This window comes from Cuculus canorus, chromosome 5 (assembly GCF_017976375.1).
Source record: "Cuculus canorus isolate bCucCan1 chromosome 5, bCucCan1.pri, whole genome shotgun sequence".
Lineage (NCBI taxonomy): Eukaryota > Metazoa > Chordata > Aves > Cuculiformes > Cuculidae > Cuculus > Cuculus canorus.
In genome coordinates this window covers 38,503,018-38,526,890 of record NC_071405.1, presented here as the reverse complement: position 1 = coordinate 38,526,890, position 23,873 = coordinate 38,503,018, and the positions used below count along the sequence as shown (strand labels likewise).

At 37.8% G+C, this 23,873-nt stretch overlaps 1 protein-coding gene across 1 annotated transcript in view; it reads right to left on the bottom strand.

The window, feature by feature from the left end:
• Positions 1 to 23,873, bottom strand: part of INSC (INSC spindle orientation adaptor protein) — a 131,780-nt gene that overhangs the window by 93,377 nt on the left and 14,530 nt on the right. The window contains 1 exon segment of the mRNA XM_009571811.2: positions 4,715 to 4,808. Coding sequence (XP_009570106.2) covers positions 4,715 to 4,808 — 94 coding nt within the window.

Here is a 23,873-nt window from a genome sequence, read left to right as displayed (position 1 = left end):
GAAGTAAATGGCTAAAGTAGTGCCTATTACAGGATTTTCTAAAGTCATTTCATGAATCTCCTTCCTTCAGTGATTTCCATCACATCTTACATTGTGTACATATCAGATTACTCACTACAGCTTGCACGTGTTCCTTTCACCAGAGAGCATGCATGTGGCAGCTGGAAATCTGCTCACTGTACATCTCCTACCATGCAGATATACAAAAATACAACTGCAAGAAATTAAAAAAAAAACTAAAATAAACAAAAAAAGTAGGTTACAATATGCCAAAAAGTAGGTTACCATATGCCAAAAAGTAGGTTACAATATGCCAAAATGGAAGAAATTAAGATTTCTTAAGAGCTGATAGATAATCTGATACCGCTATTCTTAATAACAGAAGGCATATAAATTTATATAACAGGACACCTACACAGATACTATAGAAAAGTTATCAGAACATCTGCAGATACTCAATACCTTTTAAAGAGCAATGCAAGGCTATAAATATGCATGGTGTGACCTCATTCATATTGTTCTTTTGTAGAACACGGATCTTCGGTTCAACAGAAAAGGAAGAAAGTAACAAAAGGAGGAAGGACTGTCTTTTGGTTAAGAAATGGGAGACAGGAAAACTTGAATCTATTTTTAGTTCTGCCACAGAAGTCCTTTACGGCAAACTTTCTCAGCTTTGGGATATCACATCAAGGAAGTGATTTGGGGAGATGAAATGCTACAAAGAACTTAAACACAAGTATCTAAATTGAAAAAGCTTGTCTACTTTCTCTGCCTCACCTCCTTCATCTGAAGCAGTGATAAAAATTCCTGTCTATGTACCAATAATGATATAAGCTTCCACCAGAAAAAAAAACCATAATAATGGCACCAAAACCAGGAAAAAAGATACTAAATACTCACATCGCATACAGAAAGTGTTACCTTCAATAAACAAACAAAAACGTAAATCAGCATTATGCTTTGTTTATATGCAAGTTCAAATTATGACCTCCAGCATCATATTCCATTTTTTTAAGCTGTAAGGATGTTTAGACAATGTATTAAAGAGCCCAACAGTATCACACTTCTGAAGATCAAGAACAAATTCTCTCTACCTCCATTCCCAACTTTCAGCAAGATGAAGTGATTTTTTGGTTTGCTTTCTTTTTTTTGTTTTTTTTTTTCCTGTGTATGTGTTTGATTTTCAGTTTGTTTAGGTGGAGTTCTTTTTGGTTGTTGCAGTAGTGGTGGTGGACTTTTTTACCTAATTTCCATGCAAGACCTTCCTTTATTCCTTTATTTAAAATATATTTAATTATACTGTATTTCTCAATATTGAACCTCTGAACATACAATCCAAGAAGCAAAAAAAATGTCCTATTTCACTTTTTGTTATAAGTACTCTTTCTTTAACAGAATGACTTCAGATTCTGCACTCCAAATACCAAGTTTAGTGTATTATCCAATATGGCAAGTACAGGAAACTATGACTAAAATAAAATAAAAGAAAACCTGTATAAACTACAATTTCAACTTAAAAAAGAGTCCAATGAACTTTCACTACATGGGCAGGGGTGGCAGGTGGGGATTGGTGGTTATGTGTGGGGACTGAAGAGAAAGGCAGCTTCTTTTACCCTGGATTTCCCATATGGATAAAAACTCATCATAGATACAAAAAAAACAATACCAGCAGAAAAGTGCTAGGAAAGGATTACAACATTTTCCAAAACTGTACTGAAATAACTTTATGGCAGAACATGGCTATATACATTTCTAAGGAATATACGTACACTTCACATCCTATAGCGAACTGGCCATCACAGAGAGCAACAGATTGGTTTTTTTTTACGGTCCTGTAAAGTGCTTTATGTAGGACTACTAACAGTTTCTGGAAAGTAATTAGATTGATTCCTTATAAAAATTGATCTATAACCTACTGTTTTTTCTTGTAAGGGACAAAGCTATCAATAATTGTAAGTTCCTAATTCATTGAAACAGAAAATAAAGTTTCTGTAACAATAATTTTGTTTCTCCTTAGCATACTGTGTAGGTTTAAATACTGTATCCATAGCAGTCTAGATGTCAATTAAAGAAAGTGGGTCTGACAGTGTATTAGAAAACCACTAGCACAGTGACTCAATGCTCTAGAGACTTTCCAACGCAAGCTGTGATTTCCCACAAAGTCTGAGAGAGAAGAGTGTAAACAATGATACATGCAGCACAGACGTGATTTAAGGCCACAGTTCAAAATTCCTTGTGCAGCCCAGATAACTGTTGGCTTTAATTGCTGCTGTGGAAACACTTTGAATCAGTTTGTACATATAAAGCACATTTTTCTTATGCTTTTACTTGTGAAAGTTCGACCTATAGCTGAAGCAAGACATAGCTGTGGTGCTACACAGCACAAACCTGAGTTGGATTTGTATTAGCTTTTCCTGGTGACAGGACACAACACATGCTTTTTAATTAATTCAATTCTCTCTCAAAAATAGGGGTGTGAACTGGAATCCTGAGACAGGCAAATATCTTAGCTTTCGTTACAGGCAAAATAAAGAATAAATAATCCTTGAATATTGTTAGTTATTTTGAAACTTGGCTTAATCCTTTTAAATTTCCTATAGGATCCATATCACTCTCTTCTCTAACTCAGAAAAACAATTTCCTCTCACAAATTCCATTTCTTTGGAAAAGCAATTCTGTTGAACAGGGTTTTTAAAATAAATAAGTAAATAAGTAAATAAATAATTAAATAAATACATTTCCTGGAGTTTACTGATCTAGACTATACTGTGTTCTTTCTGCAAAATTTAAGAAAATGGCATTTCCTCATTTTCAGTTCCAGTCTTCCTTGTAACTTCACTTGTCTGACTGCTGACACCCTCAGTCTGCACATCTTCTTACATGGGCTTTCTCTGAAATAACCTTCAAAATGAAAAAAAGGTTCTCCTTCAAAATAAGCACGGAAAAAAAGTTTCATGTTTATTTGGGGCCGGAGGACAGTATTTACTTTTAAATTGTACTATATACTATTGCCGCGCTGAGCCATGAAGTTTGCCAGAACATAGTGCTTGCTGTACGGGACTTCTCCAGATCCCTTTTTGTGCTAACATACACTATAGTGCAGGATTAATATAAGGTGTCATAGTTTTGTTCGCATAGCATGGCAGAGGTGTTCTTCTCTGAATGCATTAGAAATAACCTGGACTCTCCTTTTCCAAAAATCTCTAGCCTTCTAAATTCAGTGTTTTTCAGTTCCATGCTGCTGTTACATGAGGGCTGCACACACTATTCCTACTCTATATTTCCACTTGTGAGCACAGAGAGTCTGCAGCTAATTTCTCCATTAACGAATTAGCAAAAAAAAAAAACAAAAATTGTCACAACAACCTGGGTCAGCCTTTGCCATCCACAGGACTTACTGCCTTTGGTTCTATCCGCAGCTAGTTTTCTGCTACATTAAGAGGCTTCACTGGCCCATTTTGCAGCCTTAGTTCTTGGCACAGAAATTGGCTTTAAAAACTTCCTTGAATTTTGATCCAGGATTCAGCTTCTGGAACCCATTAGTTATCACCAGGCAATTAACCTGGATGTCTGACAATCTGACTGCTCGGTTAGCCTGAGCATTTCCATAGCAAAGTCATTTGTCTTCACTACTGCTTGCATCTGAAGTGATATTCCATGACTCCACTGCATGGAAGATAATTAAAATAAGTCAGACAGGATCCTGCATTGTCACTTATACGTAGTCCACTCCATGCTCAGCTATTCAGGGCTTCTAAAACTCTCTGATTTCCAAAGCAAGTTTTGGCTAGAATCTAACAAATAGGACTGGTTACCTTGGTCCCTGGGTCCCCCCCAAACTGTGTTCCTCCATGCAGTATTTCTTCCAGCAGGCAATATACTCATATAGTCTCTCACTATGAGCTTAATGGCATTATCAAAGTATCTTCTGGAAGATTTGGGTAGGGAAAGGTAGAGAAATATCAAATCCCTGATTAAGAAAAGCATTGCATTTTAGGTTGCATATCAATTACAATAAAGTTAATTACAATAAAGAATTAAAATCTGACATGAAGAAAGAAGAGTAGGAGATTTCTAATGTGGCATATGTCAAGACTGAAGTTCCATGAGAATGCAGAAGATTTTTGTATTCATTATTCATTTTTTTCTTTTCATGGAACCTCCCTTATGCTAAGAATGAAACTCTACTATGGAGCTGGAGCTACTAGATGAGAACAAACAGACAGATTTTAAAAACCTGTTGATTAGTAGTCAATATCTCCAGCCCCACCAGGGCATCACAGTCTGGAGAGATTCTACTATAATTTTAAGTCATTACTAGAGCTACACATGAATTAAGTTAATCAGGTTAAAGAAATGTTTTTATAGTTTTCAGCAGTCTTCAGAGTGCAGTAAGTTCCAACGATTTCCATCATGACCAAAAACAGATCCAGTAAATATAGTCACATCTCTACTGCAAATACATTAATCCACTTAAAATGATGACTACATATTCACTGTCGTGATTTACCAGACTAAAAGTATATAAATTTGCAAAAGCTTTGAGAAAAGCATCACATATTTCCACACTCATTCTCAATATTTTGGATGAACACCACCAAAAATTGAGTTTAAAAATGAGTTTTAAGCATCTTTTGATCCTCAAAAGAAAGTGCAACTGCAGCCTTAGAGTCATTTAATCACTAAAGTCTGGATGACAGAGTGCACCACTTACCGCTGTACAGGTAAAGGAAGGGGATCTAAGTGGTCCTCGCCCTTAAAAGCCATGTTTATCCTGTTCTTATGTGCACTTCTCCATAGGCTGGAGTCTAGAAAGAAAATCAACAGTTGTTTAGTAAACATATGGAAACTCAGACCTCTTCAGTCCAGGAATGCATGGCATTCTCCTACTGATCTGTGGAACTAAATCATTAAAAACAATCCAAAAATCTTCTTTTCCTCAGGCTACCAAGACCTTTAAGTACATTTTCATGCCATAAGCAACGTAGGGTTTGCATATATATATAAACTTCCTGGACTACTGCACAAGTCAGAGCCATCTCATCTGAGTCAAACACTGAGTTAATATTAAGTTATTATTTAGCCTCGTTTATTTTTAATTAACTTGACTTCTAGGGGAAATCAGTTTAGTATGACTAATTCTCCAGGTTACTGTGGGAAAGATTGCAAGAGAAAGTAAGTGTAATCTCATACGATTCCAGAATTATTTTGTACTACATTTACAGAGAAGTCCTTATTTACTGAAGCATCGGACCATTCCATGTTATACAATTTCGTTTTTCTATCAGTTTGAAAAGCTGTACAGGTCTTTTTCCTCGGTGTATTTCCTTTACACTTGATGGCCAAAAGATGCACTCAAGCACTATTGTACTAGAAAGAGACAAGAGAAAAGAAAGCCTCCTCCTTTTCACACAAAAAGGAAGGGTGTCATCTCGTTCGATCTTCTTTGAATTATCCCCGTCTTGCATTAAGCCATTACCCTCTATAGATCAATGTATAGTCTCAACAAAAGCCACGGCAGATTTATTTATTATACAAAAAAATAGGGAAGTTATTCCCTCTCACTCACATGGCTAGAGGAAGAACCAATGCAAAACATCTGAAGGAAAAGAGTAATCCATGACTCAAGAAGAACAATGAACAAATTTCATCCGAAATTGAAAGAACTGTTCTGAAGGAACAGTTGGAAAATGATGTTTTCTTAGATGCGAATAAAAATTTGGGATCAATGGATCTCACTCTTGGAGAATATACTTCACACAGGAAAGTAATGCTGTTTGTGTCACCAGTTGAAGCAGAATGTTTTTGAAGTAGTCACTTTTAAAATTCTGCCATTTGGTTATTGGCTACATTCTACAAGCTGAGTCAGCCAGCATTTAAGAATTCTGCCACATCAAATTGCTCTTAATTGACACAGAGTAGTCCTCAGCATCTTTCCTAGCAAACCGATATCATTGCTAATGCATGTCCTTGGTTTTTTTCCAAGATCCCACAAATATTGTCCTGAGTTTGTGAGAGTATTACAACCAAAGTAATGCATTCACATTATCTGTCTACTATCAGTGCCGGATTGCTTTGGTAACGGCACTGTCCTGTGTTCACCCCCATGCTCCAAATTTTCCTGGAAATAATAAACAAATCTCCTTCCTCTATGCATCTAATGAAGGAGTACATTGAAATTTGGGGCATGAACCTATTTTTAAATAAAATAAATTTAAAAATAGACAGCCTAAGTGTTTCTGAATTCTCTGATTCAAAAATGTTGCAAGTATCAGATATTCAATAGGCTGTGCCTGAAAATTCATATGCCCAAGTACAAAAGTATTAGTATTTGACCTGCTCCTATGACACCAAGATCTGAAAAACAAGCTTACTGTTCTTTTTTTAAAACTCATTTAACCTTATGCACAGACTTCACTAACATCTGGAATAAATCAGCTATTTTCACTTCTTGTTACTAGCGGAATTGTCTTGTCCCTTTGTCAAAGAAATTTAAGATCACCAGGATACAAGTAATCATAAAATCATATTTACTGGAAATAGCTAGTTATCACAGTCATCACTACCTTCATTTGCAGAAGATACCCCTAATCAAAGATTAACACCTCTGCTTAATCTCCAAGATTCTTAGTCTCCAGAGTCTTAATCTCCAAGAGTCTTTCCCTCTCCTAAATCTCATCTTGTGAAGGGCCAAGAAAATAGTCTCTCAGCCTGCAAAGGACAGACTTCAGGGACCCCAGCTGTCTCCTCCTGCCCAGCATCAAACACAGGATTTACTTCTTATGCTACCAACACAAAATCAACAGCTTCTCTCTGGTGAGCTAAAGCTACTTCACTATTACCTCAGTCCACTACCAATTTCTGCACACACAAATCAAAGCATCTGCTTGTACTCCATTACCTGCAATTGGTGACATACTGTACACAGACATAAATTAGGTTATTGCATGTCACTGTTCCCTATAAATTAGAAATCTGACAAAAATGCAGATTTCTATACACTCTCTTCCCACAAAGCGCACATTTATATTATGGCCATAAAAACATGATCAACTCCTACTTAGAGGTCACTTAAGCTCCAGCAGAAATAACTAAGTGCTATACCAATATCCTAACCAAAGAGTTTGTTTCAAGACTATGACATTAACTCAACTCTTTAAGCCCAAGTTAGTCTTGACGACATGAGGAAATGCTGTCCTGAAGCATGCGGCAGTCTGCCAGAGGAGTAACCATACCCCCAGAACCACAATATCCTGCCTAAATCCATGACTACAAGAGAGGTTGAAAACCCACTTCCTGACATGGTACAGGCTCCTGGGCCCACTCAGAATGGCTGCTCTATGTGCTGTGCAATTACAGCACTCAATGGCAGATATTGTTTTTTCCAGTGTTTTCATTCACATTTATGGGTAAGAACAAGACCATTGTACTTCATAGCAAAGGCCATGACAGGACTGATGAATTGTTCTGTTTAGTTGATGAGTTGATGCTGCTTTTTATCGAAGGCCATAACACATTGTTGATCTATAGTCTGCATTCCTAAGACGAAAGCACCTTATTAAAGCTAACTGCCAAAGCATCACATCAAGTCAAAGTAAGAAGCTTTCAGATTATCAGATTTTTCATTTTCTATGAAAAACATCCTACTTTGGGTCAAAAGCTTCTTTACTCCGGCAAATACAGGACAACAGGCATGGATGAACAGAGACAGTTAATAACAGAAATGTGTAAGCTAGCAACCTGTCATAAACAACATTCCAGGGCTTCATCTTTAGGAGACTGAAACACGGATAGGACGACGTGCACAGTTAGCGCTGCAACTGCTGTCTGAGCTTCTGTGCAGAGGCATCAAGCAGTTCAGTAGCTTTCATACAATGGCTATATAACTAAAGCAGGTGGCATGGCATATGCCCACACACCTAAGTCCTTCCCACTAGCTACTTCCTCACAGATGGCAGAGAAGTGCCTGAGAGACCTTTCTCCTAGCAACCATTTAAAAGATGCCGAAAAATTCATAAAAATATGTTTTATGTATACATTATGCATGTATATACATACACCACATTCACATTTATTCACTATATACATACTAATAGGCAACATTAGCAGAGTTGTGCAGTAGAGGCTAGTGTTGTTTTCCACTGGCTTCGGTGGTCACTGATCAGGCACATAGCTAGCCAGAGATGCTGTCTAGGTCAACTGGCACCAAAAAATAACACTACTTGTACATCACAATACTGGTCATTTTGGTACAAGCCTGAGTAACATTTACACTGCAATAATACAATTGTCATTCTTTGGCTATTGTAAGGCAAATTTTTTAATAACTTACATAGGATTTTACATAAATAGATGTCTTCACATAGACTTGTATCACAATTATAGATAATTTATAAACAGTCTAATTCTTCTGGTAGATAGCAGTGTGTGCATGCGGAATAAGATGTACTCAAGTTAGTGGTCTCTCCTTGTCTCCTTAATCTTTCTCTTTGTTATGTCAACGCTGAATTATATTTTAAGATGTTATTTCCTTACATTTACTATATAGATGTTAGATAAGCACACCATAAACCACATTTCATTCCTGTCAAATACAGTCAGCCAAAAGCTTCTTTCAGGGAATTACTACACAAGAACCAAACAAAGCATCATGCCTGAAAAAGCATGTAAGCACTGGTCACAGAAAAGCAGTGTTGGCAGATGATGTGATCTTCACGGCCAAAAAAACCACACACCAGGAAGAGGTAACTTGCTTGCTTATATACAAACACCAGACCTTGATGCTGGAAACTGACACAGAGAATAACAAACACCTTTAAAAAACCTGTCAAACTAGCCCACCCATAAGTAAAAGAAGGAGTAATCTCATCCTGATTTACATGAGGCTTGGCAGCATCTGTGAAACCTCTGCAATGCCTGGTTAGCACAGGGGTGCAGCTGCCAAACCACTGGTTCCAACAGCAAGTTCCTCCCGCCTTACAGGAACTCCCTGCTTGAAGCTTCATCTTGCGTGGGTCTGTTTAGCGTTGTACGGCAGCTTCTACAGTGCAATACGACTCTTTAGCATCCTATAAAAGATGTTATTTCTGCTAAGAAAACAACTTGCAGCTTGTGAAATCTCTCAGTTTAAGTTTCTTCTCCATCATTCAATATGTTAGCTTATATTTAACGAGCTAGAAATTAAGAGGATTGTAGCAGTTAAAAACACATACCCATCCAAAAGTATCACAGTAACAGCACGTATTCAAGGTGAACTAGGTGTCTCATTTACTCCTACTAATGATGGCCCCAAGGAAGCTCTCCATCACAAAATGATGTTCCAAATAATTAAGCCCTTGAACTCACACAATTAAATACACATTTTTTAGCTTATTCACTGCACATAGGTCCACCCTTGCAAGAGCTTAAATCAAAAGGCAAATCTATGAACTCTTGCCACTCCTATGCTAACCCCTAACATAATTTCAACACTAAGAACATCTTAAAATAAGGTCAATCAGGAATATTATTTCTCTTTCTGAATGACAGAAATCCATGCATCTAGCCTTTAATTTATTAATAATCATCAGAATTAGAAGTGCATGTTACCTATACGTAACATGGTTAACTTGAGAATAAGAAGTCATTAGCTAGAAGTCATTTCAGATTAGGCATCGTTAGATTAATATGAATAGTTCCTGTCTGTAGTAAAGTATAATCTCTGTTCCGCCAAATGGTATCTGTCCTTATTTCACAATTCTGGAAGTCTGGGAAGCATTAGTTATTATTCTCCTGGTACACAGAACAACTGTTAATGGAACGCCACAAATCAACTTAAGAGCAAAATTCTGAAAGCATTTATGTGATAGGTCAAAAAGTAAATATACACACTGTGTCCTTCAGCAACACATCCAGTCCACCAGAATTTTTTCATACTAACCATTTTAGGACTTAGGATCCTGTTGTCGTTTTGCATTATAACACATTTGTATAGACTTGAATTAATTACAATAGTAAGAGCCAACACAGAAGTAAGCTGGGTGTCACAAATACTAGAAGCCATAAAACTAGGGGCAAAAGAACAGAGATTCATTCAAATTACACATGAAAATAAGTGGTATTAGCATGGCATCATATGCATAGAGTTATGTATCACACTCCTAGAATACAAAATTAAAACTGAAAGAGGGAATCATGGGAACAGGTACTACCCGCAGCATTCATTTATGGCAGCTACACTTGTAGCGCCAGTAATCAAAGAGGAAAGAACACTTCAAGTACAACCTGAAGACTAAGCCCATTTTAATTCACGCAGGGCTTTGTTTTTTAATGTATATTTCTTCCCATCTCTTTTCTGCAGAGATACAATCTAAGTTAAAACAAGCCTCTGTCTTTGACAATGCCCTTTTTTATAGATGTACACATACAAAATATAGAACATAACTATTTCATAAAACATTTTATATGTTTAGATACTATTTAGTTAAATACAATGTATTACTATATTTAATTATATAGTTTGGATAATGTTCTAAAACATTTTATCATTATTTTATATTATGTATTAAATATTTCTAATATATTATAATATTTGCATATACAAAAAAATAGTACAAGGGTATACCTGTGTGTGTGTATACATATATATATATATATTTCTAACGTAGCTATTCATGCAAACTGTGGTTTGTGCTATTTCTTTCCTGATCTGGATTTTTCTCATCTTACTGTAGGCAGCTATACTTTAGAAATACAGCAAATAAAGGCAGATAAAAGTTTATCTCATTTCAAATATATCATCCTGAAAATTACAGACAAAGAAAATTATTTTGTAGATCTTCATATAGTAGAAGAAGTGCAACATTCCCAATTGCAAATATCAAGTGTTCAGGAAGGGGAGAGAAAGAAACCTGGAGCCAGACCCTTACAACATTTTCTCATTCATCTGCCTTCAAAGTTTGGTTACTTTCTTTCACATTCTGGTTTTAGAGCCTTCCAAATGTCCTCCTTGAACATATATAATTTTTTCTTTGTAATCACCACAACAAAAAATATCTGCTTTAAGGCAAGTCATATTAGGTTGCTTATTCCATTTCCTTATTTTAGCAAGTTGCTCATACAGACACACAAAGTCAAATAACTGCAATGCAAGCAGAAGACCCGATTGCATTGAGAGAGGACACATACAGCCACGTTACCCAGGCAAACCAGCTTTGTCTATAACAACAAATATATATAACCACAGAGATCAAGAATGGAAGTGATCTATCATTGCATGCACAAAAGTCAGTCTTTTTACCAAGGCATGAGATTTCTTACAATGTATCATTAGCAAATTTTCCTATTGAAATACAAAATCTTTTGAATGACAGAGTTTATATCATCATGGACTACGTTATGGAAATATTTAAAATAAGGAGATAGAGAAGTACATAACAGATTTTAAGATTCCCCCCTCCCTTAAAAAGCCTTCACCCGGCTAATCACTTAGTTGGCAACATTTTCTTAACCTGTGAAAGTCTTAAAATCTCCCCTTGTAGAAGGGGCACATCAATTTATATAGATGTTACTATTACAGAAGCAAAGAGATTAGTGGTCATATTTCTAACAATTAGCATTTTGGAGGCAATTTCACTGGAAAAGAATTTGCTTTTGAGGTTCAGGAAATGAATAATAGGTGGCAAGTTGGCGCACTCAAGAGACATATTTTATCTTTTATGTGATGCAGAATAATCACCATATAAAAATGTTTATTGGTTCTCAGAGCAGTATTAATGCAACTTGCTACCATAAAACATTGAGACACACAAGTCTTCTGTATTTACTATTCCCCTGCTTTCTGACATACCAAGTGGCACTGTCCCCCTCCCTTCTTAAAGTAAGCCAAACAACTAATTTGTCATCACCTGCACCAACAGAAGCCTCAATTCAAACACTCACAATGGAGGGACCCATATTCCTGGTCACAGCGCCTTGGTTTCACAGGTATTCCTGAAGAGAAATGGATAAACAAGCTTCAACCCTATGATTTGCAAATCACCTCTCTTCTCTGTGGATCACACTCAGCCATAGCAGCACCTGCATCAATGTCCCCTACGTGGTACAAGGGCTTGCTGTTTGGAGGTGCCCAGCTGCCATCAGACAAAAAAACAACTCCCCTACCCTATTTTTGACCTACCCTACCTCTGATTTACCCGTGACACCATAGCCACATGCAAGCAATATTCAGCCTAAAAGATTTCATCTTATCTCTTCAACAGTCTTGCCAGTCTCCACGTAGAAAGATCAAAAATAAAAGGGACGATGAGATGCATCCCAGAGTCCTAAGGGAATTGGCTGATGTGGTTGCCAAGCCCATCTCCATGATATCTGAAAAGTCATGGTGGGCCCTGGAAGAAGAGCAACATTGTGGCCATTTTTAAAAAGGGTAGAAAGCATTACCCTGGGAACTACCAAACTGTCAGCCTCACCTCTGTGCCTGGGAAGATCATGGAACCGATCCTCCTACAAGCTATGCTAAAGCACATGGAAGACAAGGAGGTGATTAGAGGCAGCCAGCCTAAAAAAGCCAGGACTTTACCAAGGGCAAGTCCTGCCTGACCAGCCTTGGGGCTTTCTATTGGTAGACATGGGAAAAGCAATGGATATAATCCACCTGAACTTCTGCAAAGCCTTTGACACAGGCTCTCACAACATCCTTCTCTCTAGATTGGAGAAGGATATGGATTTGATGGGTGGACTGTTCAGTATGTAAGGAATTGGTTGGATGGTCACATTCAGAGAGTAGTCGTCAAGGGTTCAACGTTCAGATGGAGAGCCGTGACAAGTGGTGTCCCTCAGGGGTCCATACCAGGACCAGCGCTGTTTAATATTTTCATTGATGAGATAGAGAGCAAGATCAAGTGCACTCTCAGCAAGTTTGTAGATGACACCAAGCTGAGTGATGAAGTTGTCACACCAGAAAGGTGGGGCATCATCCAGAGGGACCTGGACAAGCTGGATAAGTGGGCCTGGGAAAAACTCATGAGGTTCAACAAGGCCAAGAGCAAGGTCCTACAACTTGGTCAAGGCAGTGCATGGTTTCAATACAGGCTGTGAGATGATACGATTGAAAGCAGGCCTGAAGAGAAGGACTTGAGGGTGCTGGTTGATGAGAAGCTCAACACGAGCCAGTAATGTGCACTTGCAGACAAGAAAGCGAACCGTATTCCGGGCTACATCAAAAGCAGAGTGGCCAGCAGCAGGTCAAGGGAGATGATTCTCCCTCTCTACTCCACTCTGGTGAGACACCACCTGAAGTATTGTGTCTGGTTCTGGAATCCTCAACACAAGGAGGATATGGAACTGTTAGAATAAGTCCAGAGGAAAGTACGAAGATGATCAGAGGGCTGAAGCACCTCTACTATGAGGACAGGCTGAGAGAATTGGGATTGTTCAGCGTGGAGAAGATGAAGCTCCAGCGAGACCTTATAACAGCCTCCCAGCACCCAAAGTGGGCCTGCAAGAAAGCTGGAGAGGGACTTTTTTCAAGGACGTGTAGTGATATGATGAGAGTGAATGGTATTAAATTGGAAGTGAGAAGATTTAGATTAGACATAAGGAAGAAATTCTTCACAATGAGGGTGGTGAGGCACTGGCACAGGTTTCCCAGGGAAGCTGTGGATGCCCCATTCCTGGAAGCATTCAAGGCCACATCAGATAAGGCTCTGAGCAGCCTGGTTGGAGGTGTCCCCGCCCATGGCAAGGGCAGGGGGAACTAGATGATCTTTAAGGTCCCCTCCAACCCCAACCGTTCTACAAAAATCGTCTCCATATCCAGGCAGGAAATGGAGAAACAAATTAAATGACTTGCCCAAAATTAAACGTGAGGCAAATACAAATTGAAACAAAATATTCCAACATTTAACACTGTATATAAGTACATAGGGAAGATGATAGCATTGTATTTAACAACTTAATTGAGGGGAAAAGAATAAGGACCTACTCAAGTCACTTTCTGCTCAGAAAGATGACAGTATCTTTGCACATCTCTGTACAGAATCCATTTTCTGCAATGAAAGGATTTCATCTTAATATCCATTCCAGTTAGTCAGACAAGCAGCCTGAAAGACATCTTTACTTGCATTGATATTCCTCTAAAGGAAAAAAAAAAATCTGACATTTTAACAGAGATGAGCAAAACAATATTATTAATTCGGGTTACAGCCCACACTAGCCAAGTCTTTATTAGAAGTATCTCAAGGCATTACAAGGTAAACAGTGGTGGTATTTCCACAATATTTACCAGCAGCCACTAAGTTTTTCATTTTACAGAGTTAAAATCCCATTGCTCTTTTTTGTCATAACTCTGGAAACCTTAAAACCAGCTTTAGATAAATACAGATAAACATACATTTACCTAAAAGTTAACACAAACAGAAACCCAAGAATGGCACACTCTAGTCATTGAACAACCTTTCTACTTGAATGATCAATAAACTTGTTACTTCTGTCACTTCAGTTTACCACTTTTTTTCCCCCTTTTCTTCTATATATTCAGGAAAAGAACAGAAAGGACAGAGAGCCATAGAAAAAGTTATAATGGAAAAAAACCTAAGTAGGAGATAAAGTTATTGACTGCTGATGAGGAATCTCAGCAGAATAAGAGACCAGGAAATCCAGTTTAGCAACAAGCACGTGACACAAGCCAACACACATCAGGGAATATGTAAAGTAAATGTCGTTGATCTATATGCTTTCCAGGATCCCAGCTCTCTGAATATTGATTCTCCTCCACTAGGCTATCTTCGTGCTAGCTGTAGCTTCTGCCTTAAAGCATGTTTTTTCTAGGTAAAGGCAACAAATCCATATGAATGTTTAAGCCTACGGCAACTTTTGAGTATTGTTTCTATTTTTTTCCTTCAATAACTCCGATTAACACCTCTAGAAAGCCTGTCAGCAGAACTATGTTGCCTAGTTTTTACGATTATAAATAAAGCTCAAGTAATAAAGCAGTAGTTGGCTTTTCCTCTTTTTTTTTTTTTAAGGAGAAAATACTACATTTATCTTCTTGAACCTCTGCCAAGGAGTATCTAATCATCAGGTATTTTTTTCTCCCTCTGTCCTTCACACAAAACAATGTTAAGGAGCCAAAAAGCTGTAATAACAATGCAAGCAGGGAATCCCCAGCAGGACTAGAGGCAGAACTTCTCTGTAGGATCATTCCTGTATTTGATGTCTCAGTAGCATATGTAGTGTGACCAGAGCACATATGGAAATCCCCAGCAAATCTAAAAGCTATGGGGGACTTCACTGCCTGTACACATTACGTTAGATTTATACCAGGGATCAAGTGTTGTCCTGAGAACAGCTCGGAGCAGAAAGAGCAAAGCCAACTTCAAGTCAATATGCCGCAACTCAGCTTTTGTGTCAAGAGCAATTCTGAGCCTCTGGCTGCAGAGCTCCAGAAGGCCAAGCACAAAAGTTCAAATGGCATTATCTGAGCTAGTTGTGTGGTTTTTAGGGGGTTTCATGGGTTTGGGGGTTAGAGGTTCTTTATTTGGCGTTTTGGGTTTTTTACGCTGCGGATGTTTTTTCTTCTTTTCTAATTCATTTCTCCCCTTCACTCCACAGTTCATAGACTGAACTTTTAGTATGGAAGGGACAAAGAAGAGAGCACAGGCAACAAAGCAATAGAAAGAAACATAAGAAGAGTATTATTTGTTAGCAAACAGACTTTAGATGTTGATGGATGTAGATATGAAGATATGAACTATAGATATGAATTATGTCACACCTGAAAGCATAACATTAGTGATATTGACAGAACAAAACTAAATGTTCTTTTCCAGAAGTATGTCCAGTAGTGAAATGTTTGTATCTCTAAGGATTCAGTGAAATGGGGAAGAAAGAAGTCTATGTTTTACCACAGACGGTAAAAGGAAAAAAACACTAGTGTTAAGCAAATATGGCTTTATAATAGGTCATTAGGTTCTTTTCTTTCATTTAAAACCCAGCTGTGCTGTAGAGTCAACACAACATCCTCAGTAAATTTATAGCAATATTGGATAATGTATATCATAGCTCTGTATTGCACATTCCCATTCCGACAAATATTCTATCTCAGTAGGGCCTAGTGTAGTCTGATTTTAAAAGTCAAGTGTCACAGTACTTTTACTAAGTAAAGCTTCATATTTGGAAGGTATACAAACTCTGGTCTGTATCTTCTTTCTCATTGGTAACTCCCAGATATGTAGGAAGTTACCGGAGTCCAGCTAATTCACATATCAGCTGAACTACAGTAACTGTGCTCCTCAGCTGATATTCTGTAACCCATTATGCAAAGAAACTGGCACACAAGTTCTCAGTACACGTTGAACTGCTTCACTCTCTTCCAGGATGTCTGTATTCTCATGATTTTCTAAAAAATGATATTGAAAGAAGAGAAAGATAATCTTTTAAACAATACAAGTCTCATTGCAGAAGAGGGCTACTGCTCTGATAAACATTTCCCATTATTATCATGACTTTTTAATGGTTTATGATGGCACAAGTAGAGACACATACAGCAGAATTAGCTGAAAGTAAAGGTCCCAGAGCCAAGCTTTTGATATTGGCAGCCAAAGTCAATGAATTGCTAATCATTAGGCTTAGGAGTGCTCAGATTCTAGACTTTATTTTTCTCCTTGTGAAAAACATAAGTGTGACCTTGGTTTTGTATCTGCAATTTTGGTTTGATCCTTCCAGTTATTTATGATTATGCCTGCTCATTAATATTTCACTGAAAGTAAAACAGACAGATACACATTAGATTCAAGTTTGGAAAGCAGCCTTTTCACTCCCTTCCAATGTAAGCCTGTGCACTAAGCCTCCAGGCACATGAGGCTGGTAAGACCAAGTGTGTCTTTAAGCATGTGAGCTTTCCATTAATTTCTATTCCCAGAAACCTGGTGTTGACCATTTCAAGTACAAAACCAACAAAACTTAGGAGGTCCCAGACCTCACCCATTGCCCTGAAAAAAAAAAAAAAAAAAAAAAAAAAAAAAAAATCAGTCTTCAGGCTTGTTTCCCCTCTTAGCTGTGATGTTGGCTGTGGAGCAGACCATCTTCCACTTGCAAGAACAGGACAATAATAGCCAAGTAAACTCCAGATCTCTCATGAGAACTCATTTCACTATTAAAATATCAGCATTTTTCCATCTATCATCTGTACAGAGAGTATTTCATGTCTAAGAGTTTAATACATCTCCATATTTCATGAACAGCTAAGAAAACTCTGCTTGCATCCAAACACCCATCATCTCCCGATATTGCCAATGCAACTGAAGCCAATAATTGGCTGGAGCAAGAAAACAGACACATCCCTAACCCCTCATGTGGGCAGAGTATATATTCCACCTACACATATGGCTTTCATTATTTTCATGGTACCTAAGGCTTAGAGAAACTATCAACAATACAACCCTTACATCAGCTGGGTCCAAAGAACTGCCTGGGTCTGTACACTTACATCATACCAGTAAATACGTGCAGGCCAGGAATGTCAAATAACTTGCTAGGTGTTGTCAGTATCTGTCTACTGATGTGATGATGCATTGGCATCCAAAAGGAAAGATTTGCCACCCACGCAGCCAAGGAGGCAGCCTCGCCCACCAGCAGTAGAGACTGCATATATAAACTTTCCTTTGGACACACATTATCTGGACGAGACTCAACACAGACATTTCAGGGAAACTGTCTATAATCTCTCTCAATGTTCAGGTGAAAGAATAGGATTCCTAAAGCCACATACCGTCTACATTAACTACTATGACTAGAATGTGACTTGAAGCTTGTGTACCTGGGCCAAATTTGGTAGCTACCGTCAATACACGCCTCAGTGAAAAACAGTTCCAAAAACCAGAATCAATACCCGTACAGCAGTCTCAAATGGTGAACTGTTTTTTTTTATTTTTTTTATTTAAAGATGGAGAGCTACAGCCAGCAACGTGTACGTGCAAGGGGAAAAGTTACAGCCTTAAAATGGAGGAAAAAAAATTAAAATACTGCAGTAGTAAATGTAAATCAGTTTGGAGACCCAGCCACCTAATTGTCCATTAAGATATCAAAAAACAGATTTGTCTTTTAATTTAGTAGTTTTCTAAAAGAGAACCCAAGAAAACGTTAAGCATTACTCATGGTGGAACTACAGGACAGAGCTTTTGACTCATGACTCATCCAATAAAAGTGAAAGCAGTAAAGCAGTTCATAAGCAAATTCTCAAAAGTTTCAAAGCCAGAGATGAATTTACCTTAAAAAAACCCACATTTTAGAAAAAAAGGGGAAGAGAAAGTCAGTTACAGGAAATGTAGGGCAGTGGTTACAGCTAGAGAATGAAAATAAGGAAATAAAGCTCCTTTCTACAAAGTTTGCTATCAATTTCCTCCCAGCTACAGAAAATTTTAACTGTCCATATTCTGAAGTAATAGTGTCTCAAATTCTTCTACTCTCTTCATTGCAGTGACAGGTTACACTTGAAATAGAAGAGGTAGGCTTTTTGGTTTATTTGTAGCCCTCGAACCTCAAGCTGATTTTAAAATATCTGCTGAAATCCAATTCCAAGAATTGAAGAGTTCATACGTACAAGAGTGAAATGCCTAATGCACAAAAACAGGTTTTTTAAAAAAAAAAAGCAAACAACCATTAAATGGTTGACCACTGACAGGAGATGACTAAGAGGGGAATTCAATAGGAAACAAGCATGGAAAAATGGTTCAGGAACCTTAACATACTTGAAGTCATAAAAGATTAGAAGAAAAAAACCAAAACAACTAAGTCAAAACTCAAAAGGGAAATGATTTTTCACAAAATGTGCCAATCAGTCTCCACAAAGTCACTGTGACTCAGAGACTGGTATCACCCAGTCACTGAGTGATTGAGGTTGGAAGGGACCACAGTAAACTTCAAAAAGGAACATTTTTATGGGCAATATAAGCTACCAAACTTGCAATTAACACCATTTTTAAATCAAGCCTCACATCTCAAGACAGTTGCTACCTGTATTGCATCCCTCTCTCAAGGAGTCATTGAAAGTTTAGCTTCTGATTTTAACTGAAGACCTACCTTTTCCAGGATAACAGGGAACCTAACGGAAGAAATAGGTGGGGTCAGGAGGAATCAATGAGAAGGACAGGTGTATCAAAGCCCCAACAGTTCTGACACTCTCTTCAGTGGTAAAATAAGGCAAAAACCTTTTGTACATTTAGGAGTTAAAATTGACTGGCACTTTCCTAAAATCACACATACTAAATACCAACTCCTGCAAATAATTATCAGGTCATATATCCATAAAAGTTGAGAAAAGATATTTTATTACCTGCTTATTTATGGAATAGAGCCAATATCAGTCAGCACAAGCAGCCACTTGCAAGGAAGAAGGCTTCAATCAGTAAGCAAGGGAGATAATTAAAATGAGGGAAATCCAAACACAGTTGTACCTACCAATCACGTCATCTAAATTGTACTAGCTTATTCATTAAAAATAAAGCTTTGAAACAAAGATGCCATATTTTATTCAAGTTTTTGATTACTTTTCTGCAGAGGGAGCATGTAATTTACAAGAAAGAGGACTTAAAGCTTTAAGTGCCTCTGACTTAATTCAGCATGCTGTATTGATGGTCCCATTTAGATTATTCCATTTTAGGCCCCTCTAACGCATTAAAGGCATGACTTACTCACATCCATTTGGCTAATGATCCTCTACTGCTCTAAAGTAAATGACAGCTATTTACAGTAAATTATTCAATTAGATAGAGGGAAGTGCAGTATTCATTTTGTATTGTTTGACGCGGCAAAACAGAAGTGTGCAAGAAGGCAGGTGGGGCATTTTAATCTTTCAGAATCAATTGTTTAATCTACAGTAAGAGAGTAAATATATTCTACAATACTAGTCAGCATCAGATTCTTATTGTAAACATTCTGAGAGACACTACAGTGTTGTAACTCCAGATAATATAATTCTAAAGTAAGTCATCATACAATGCAAAGAATCATAGTAACCCAATTCTTACAGAACCACTTTATTTTAAGCATAAATTCAAGTAACACAAAATTAGTTGACTTTAATTTAAAAAAAAACACACATACACACATGCTAGTAGGAAATCATATTTCCATTTGAATATAAACCAGTAGTTTAGAGGCATGAGCAGTCCTGAATCTCATTTATTTGTATTGGGATTTATACTTCTGAGTGCTCATCTCATTTTCAGAAATCAGAATGAATGTCCCAAGACATTTGGACAGTGGGGTACTTTTAATTCACAAAGTCACTGGAAAGCACAGCTCAGCTGTCTCTCACAAATTAAGAGAGGGATTCCAAAAAGTAATCAAATAAAAGCAAGCTAGAGAAGTGCACAACAGGGCTAAAACACAGGCTAGAAAGGGGGAGAATAATCACACCGCAATAACTCAAAAGTGGTCTTAGAAACCAAAACCTTTCCATACATTCTTCTATTTTTGTCCAGGCCCTGAAAGGTGTGCTTTCACCCATGACCACACACATTACAATCCCCACTGTATACACATTTCTATGACCACCACATTTGGAAAAAAGGCTGAAGCCCAGACTGATGTCTGCTGTCAAAATCCTGCCTCATAAAAGAGAAAAGATGAGAATTTCTCATTTTATTATGAATATGAAGACAAAGTCCAAGGTGCAGGTAAGTCTGCTATGCATGCTGAGCCTTCCAGTGACCACATTTTGCACAGTTCTCAGGCCTCATATCATTTCATACAGAGCAGAAGAAGGAAGACGCAATTTGTCTGAGCCCTCCTGGCTATCTCTGGTTTTGGAGAGTTTCTCTCTTCTGTGAGCCCATAGTGCCTTGGAACAAGTGCCGAGCACCCCAAATAGAACAGTTTCCTCTGGCTAACCTGCCAATGCATTTAATTTTCTGCAGGCAGAGGGCCAAGTTCAGCAGGCATAGTTCCTGCTGAGTTTAATGGGAGTTGCACTTGCCTATGCCAGCAAGTGAATTTTGCCAGCAACATGCTACAGAAAATACAACTATAGCCAGCTTTTGCATTCAAAAGATACACTTGAAAGACTACAGAATGGACTAGTCATTTGTTTTCTTCTGTTTCAGTTCCACTAAAGCTGCTGGCACAATGAAACTCCTGCTACTATTAGTATGTATTCACTTGCTTTCGAGACCAGGGATTGCAGACTGGCTGTTTGTAGTGATGAAAAAGCCAGCATACCACAACTAGGCTATTATGAATTTAACTATCATTTGGTACCTAGATACGCAAAAGTTCTGGTCAGATTACTCAGAAGGCCTCCTACTCACATGGTCTGCATGTCAATGGCTCCAGAACCTATTTCTGCAATTCAATACTTACTGCTTATTTTGTTACCTATCACTCCCCCCCCCCCTTTACAAAGGATTTTATTTTAATTTTTCACTCTACCAGGACCAAATATTTTAAGCAAATTTTAGTCCAAATTCTCAGCAGCTCCAAGCTGTGGATGTTATGCCAGTATTTACTAGGCAAAGATTACTCCATTATTACTTGCAGAAACTCAAAATGCCCTCCCTTTGAAATACTTTTCAGACCTTATAGTAATAAAAGTAGTAGCAATAACAATTCTAGACCTTAGCAATCCATACCCCCGTCTTACAGTCTCCAGTAGCTATCTGTTTGACCTACACTCTTCACACATCTTCCTTGTTCACTCTCCTGCTGTCAGACTAAGCACGCTTCTATCTGCTGACATTCCCTCTGGTGCACAAGGAAGTGGTTCAGACTTAAATTCTTTAAACATGTGATGATCCTTTGAAGCGTTCCACATTTATTTTTCACTGAAACATTACCTGCTTGAAAGGCACACAGTTAAACAAGATTGCAAGCCAGTTCTTCCACCTAGTAAGAAGTTAATAGTGAAAACACTCAGCATGGCACCTGAAATCACTCAGGAAGCCCAAAATGAAAAAAAAAAGCTACAGGTGAAGAAAATAAAATATAGGAATAAGGTCAATTTGGATCCATATTTTTAATAACATAATTCACTAAAATAGATTTCTCTCTACCAAATAATTAACATTTCTATTTTGCTAGTTCCAGAATCCCCCAGACAACCAAACAGGAAAATTAAGAACAAATGAAGCATTAAATATATGTTGCAAATAAAGCTGCTGCACATAAGAGCTACACTGAGCAGTATTAAAAAGAAACAATGAATGTACAAAATATGTACGCTATTTCTGAACTGTTGTTCAGAATAGGCTGCTTGGAGTGGCAAAAGTTAGAACATACTGGAGTAGAGAAGGCAGGAGTAGTCAATGTTGTACTGCAGGTTCAGGTTTTCCCTAAGGTCTTCACAGAGAAGTCCTTCGCTCTCCAGGGCCAGGCTCCAACGGGTGCCTATGCAGCCAGTGGAAGCACAACTCAGTGGCTCACTGACACCAACAGTGACAGAATAGCCAAGTTGGCCTCAGAATGTGGTTAATACTCTTGCCAAGAAAACTTAACAGCAAATATTGGAAGGAATGACTTGGCCTAGGATGAGTCACTTGACATCATCTCCTTTCTGAAGGTACAGACAAGAATGCTGAGGGCCAGGGACTCACAGCTCCCATGTCCTCATCCCCATTTTACTGCCAAGCCCTGCTGTGCCCAGTAAGGGCTCTATCCCCATTGTATCCAAGTTTCTCCAAAACAAGGACATTAACTGCTCCAAATGGACTTGATTTACAAATAGTATTGATTTACAAATAGTATTGATGAAGCACATAAATATCCCTTGCTGAGAGGCAAACCACTCTAAAATTATACCAAACTACAGCACAATTTTCCTCCACCTTTTGCAGACGCATTGCATTTTCATTCATACTACAATTAACAGGCATTACAGGTCGGGTGCATCTCTCGGCTTCAAAATGGCATGATGATTACTCAGCCCAACTCTGGTCACATAACATCAAGTTTTGCTTAGTTTTGTTTTGAGGCTATTTTTTTCTCAAACCCTTGACATTGTTTTTCTAGCTACGGTAATAGATAAGTAAAAGAACTTGCGACATTTCCATATGAGATATTGAGTATGCCACCCTATAATGGCCCCTCTTCTAGCTCCATAATTCCTGCATGTTTAGATTTAACAAAAAAAATGTACACAAAGTATTTTTAATGGAACAAAACACGAGATGGAGCAATTCCCTGAGGCTTTCCAGGTCTCCCACAATGTCAGCAGCTGTTTAATGTATCTCTGTAAAAATGGGAGTCCAGCAATTTTTTTTGGACATTTTCTTTCTCAGCAGCCAGAGGTCACCTTCTTCTCACAAGTGCTATGAATGCTCTCTTAAGTCATGTACTTGAAGCTAGAAACAGCAAGAGCACTGAAACACAGAAAGGATGTAAAATAGATAGAGAAGAAAAATGTGCTCTAGGGAGGCACTTGTATTGAAGAGGACTATGACCTAGTCTGAAAAATAAGCAAAGATGATGCATCATTAAAAAAATCTCATTGCACCCTATGCTTCTAGCATAACACATTGGTCTGTGTTGGAGACAGTAAGTCCCTGGCATGAGGCAATGCTTCAGAAATTATGAGAATGCATTTCAGACACAGTATACTGTTTTATATTTTACTCATGCATCTTTCAACCAAGCTACATTTTTCTTTTGTAAATCTACATGAAAATTTGGTTCTTTTTTAAATTCCTCTCACATTTTCTTCATTTAATGATTTTTCTAGAAGTGCTTAAAATTGAGGACGTTTTGAGGACTAAATTATAAAGAGTCATATGAAGACTTGCATTCCTATATACGGACAAATATCCCATTTTCTGGAATTCTAATCATCTTCTGTTTTTTATTTCATCTCTATTAGATGGCAATCTCCAGAGTATTTTTATGACTGTAGAATATTCATACCT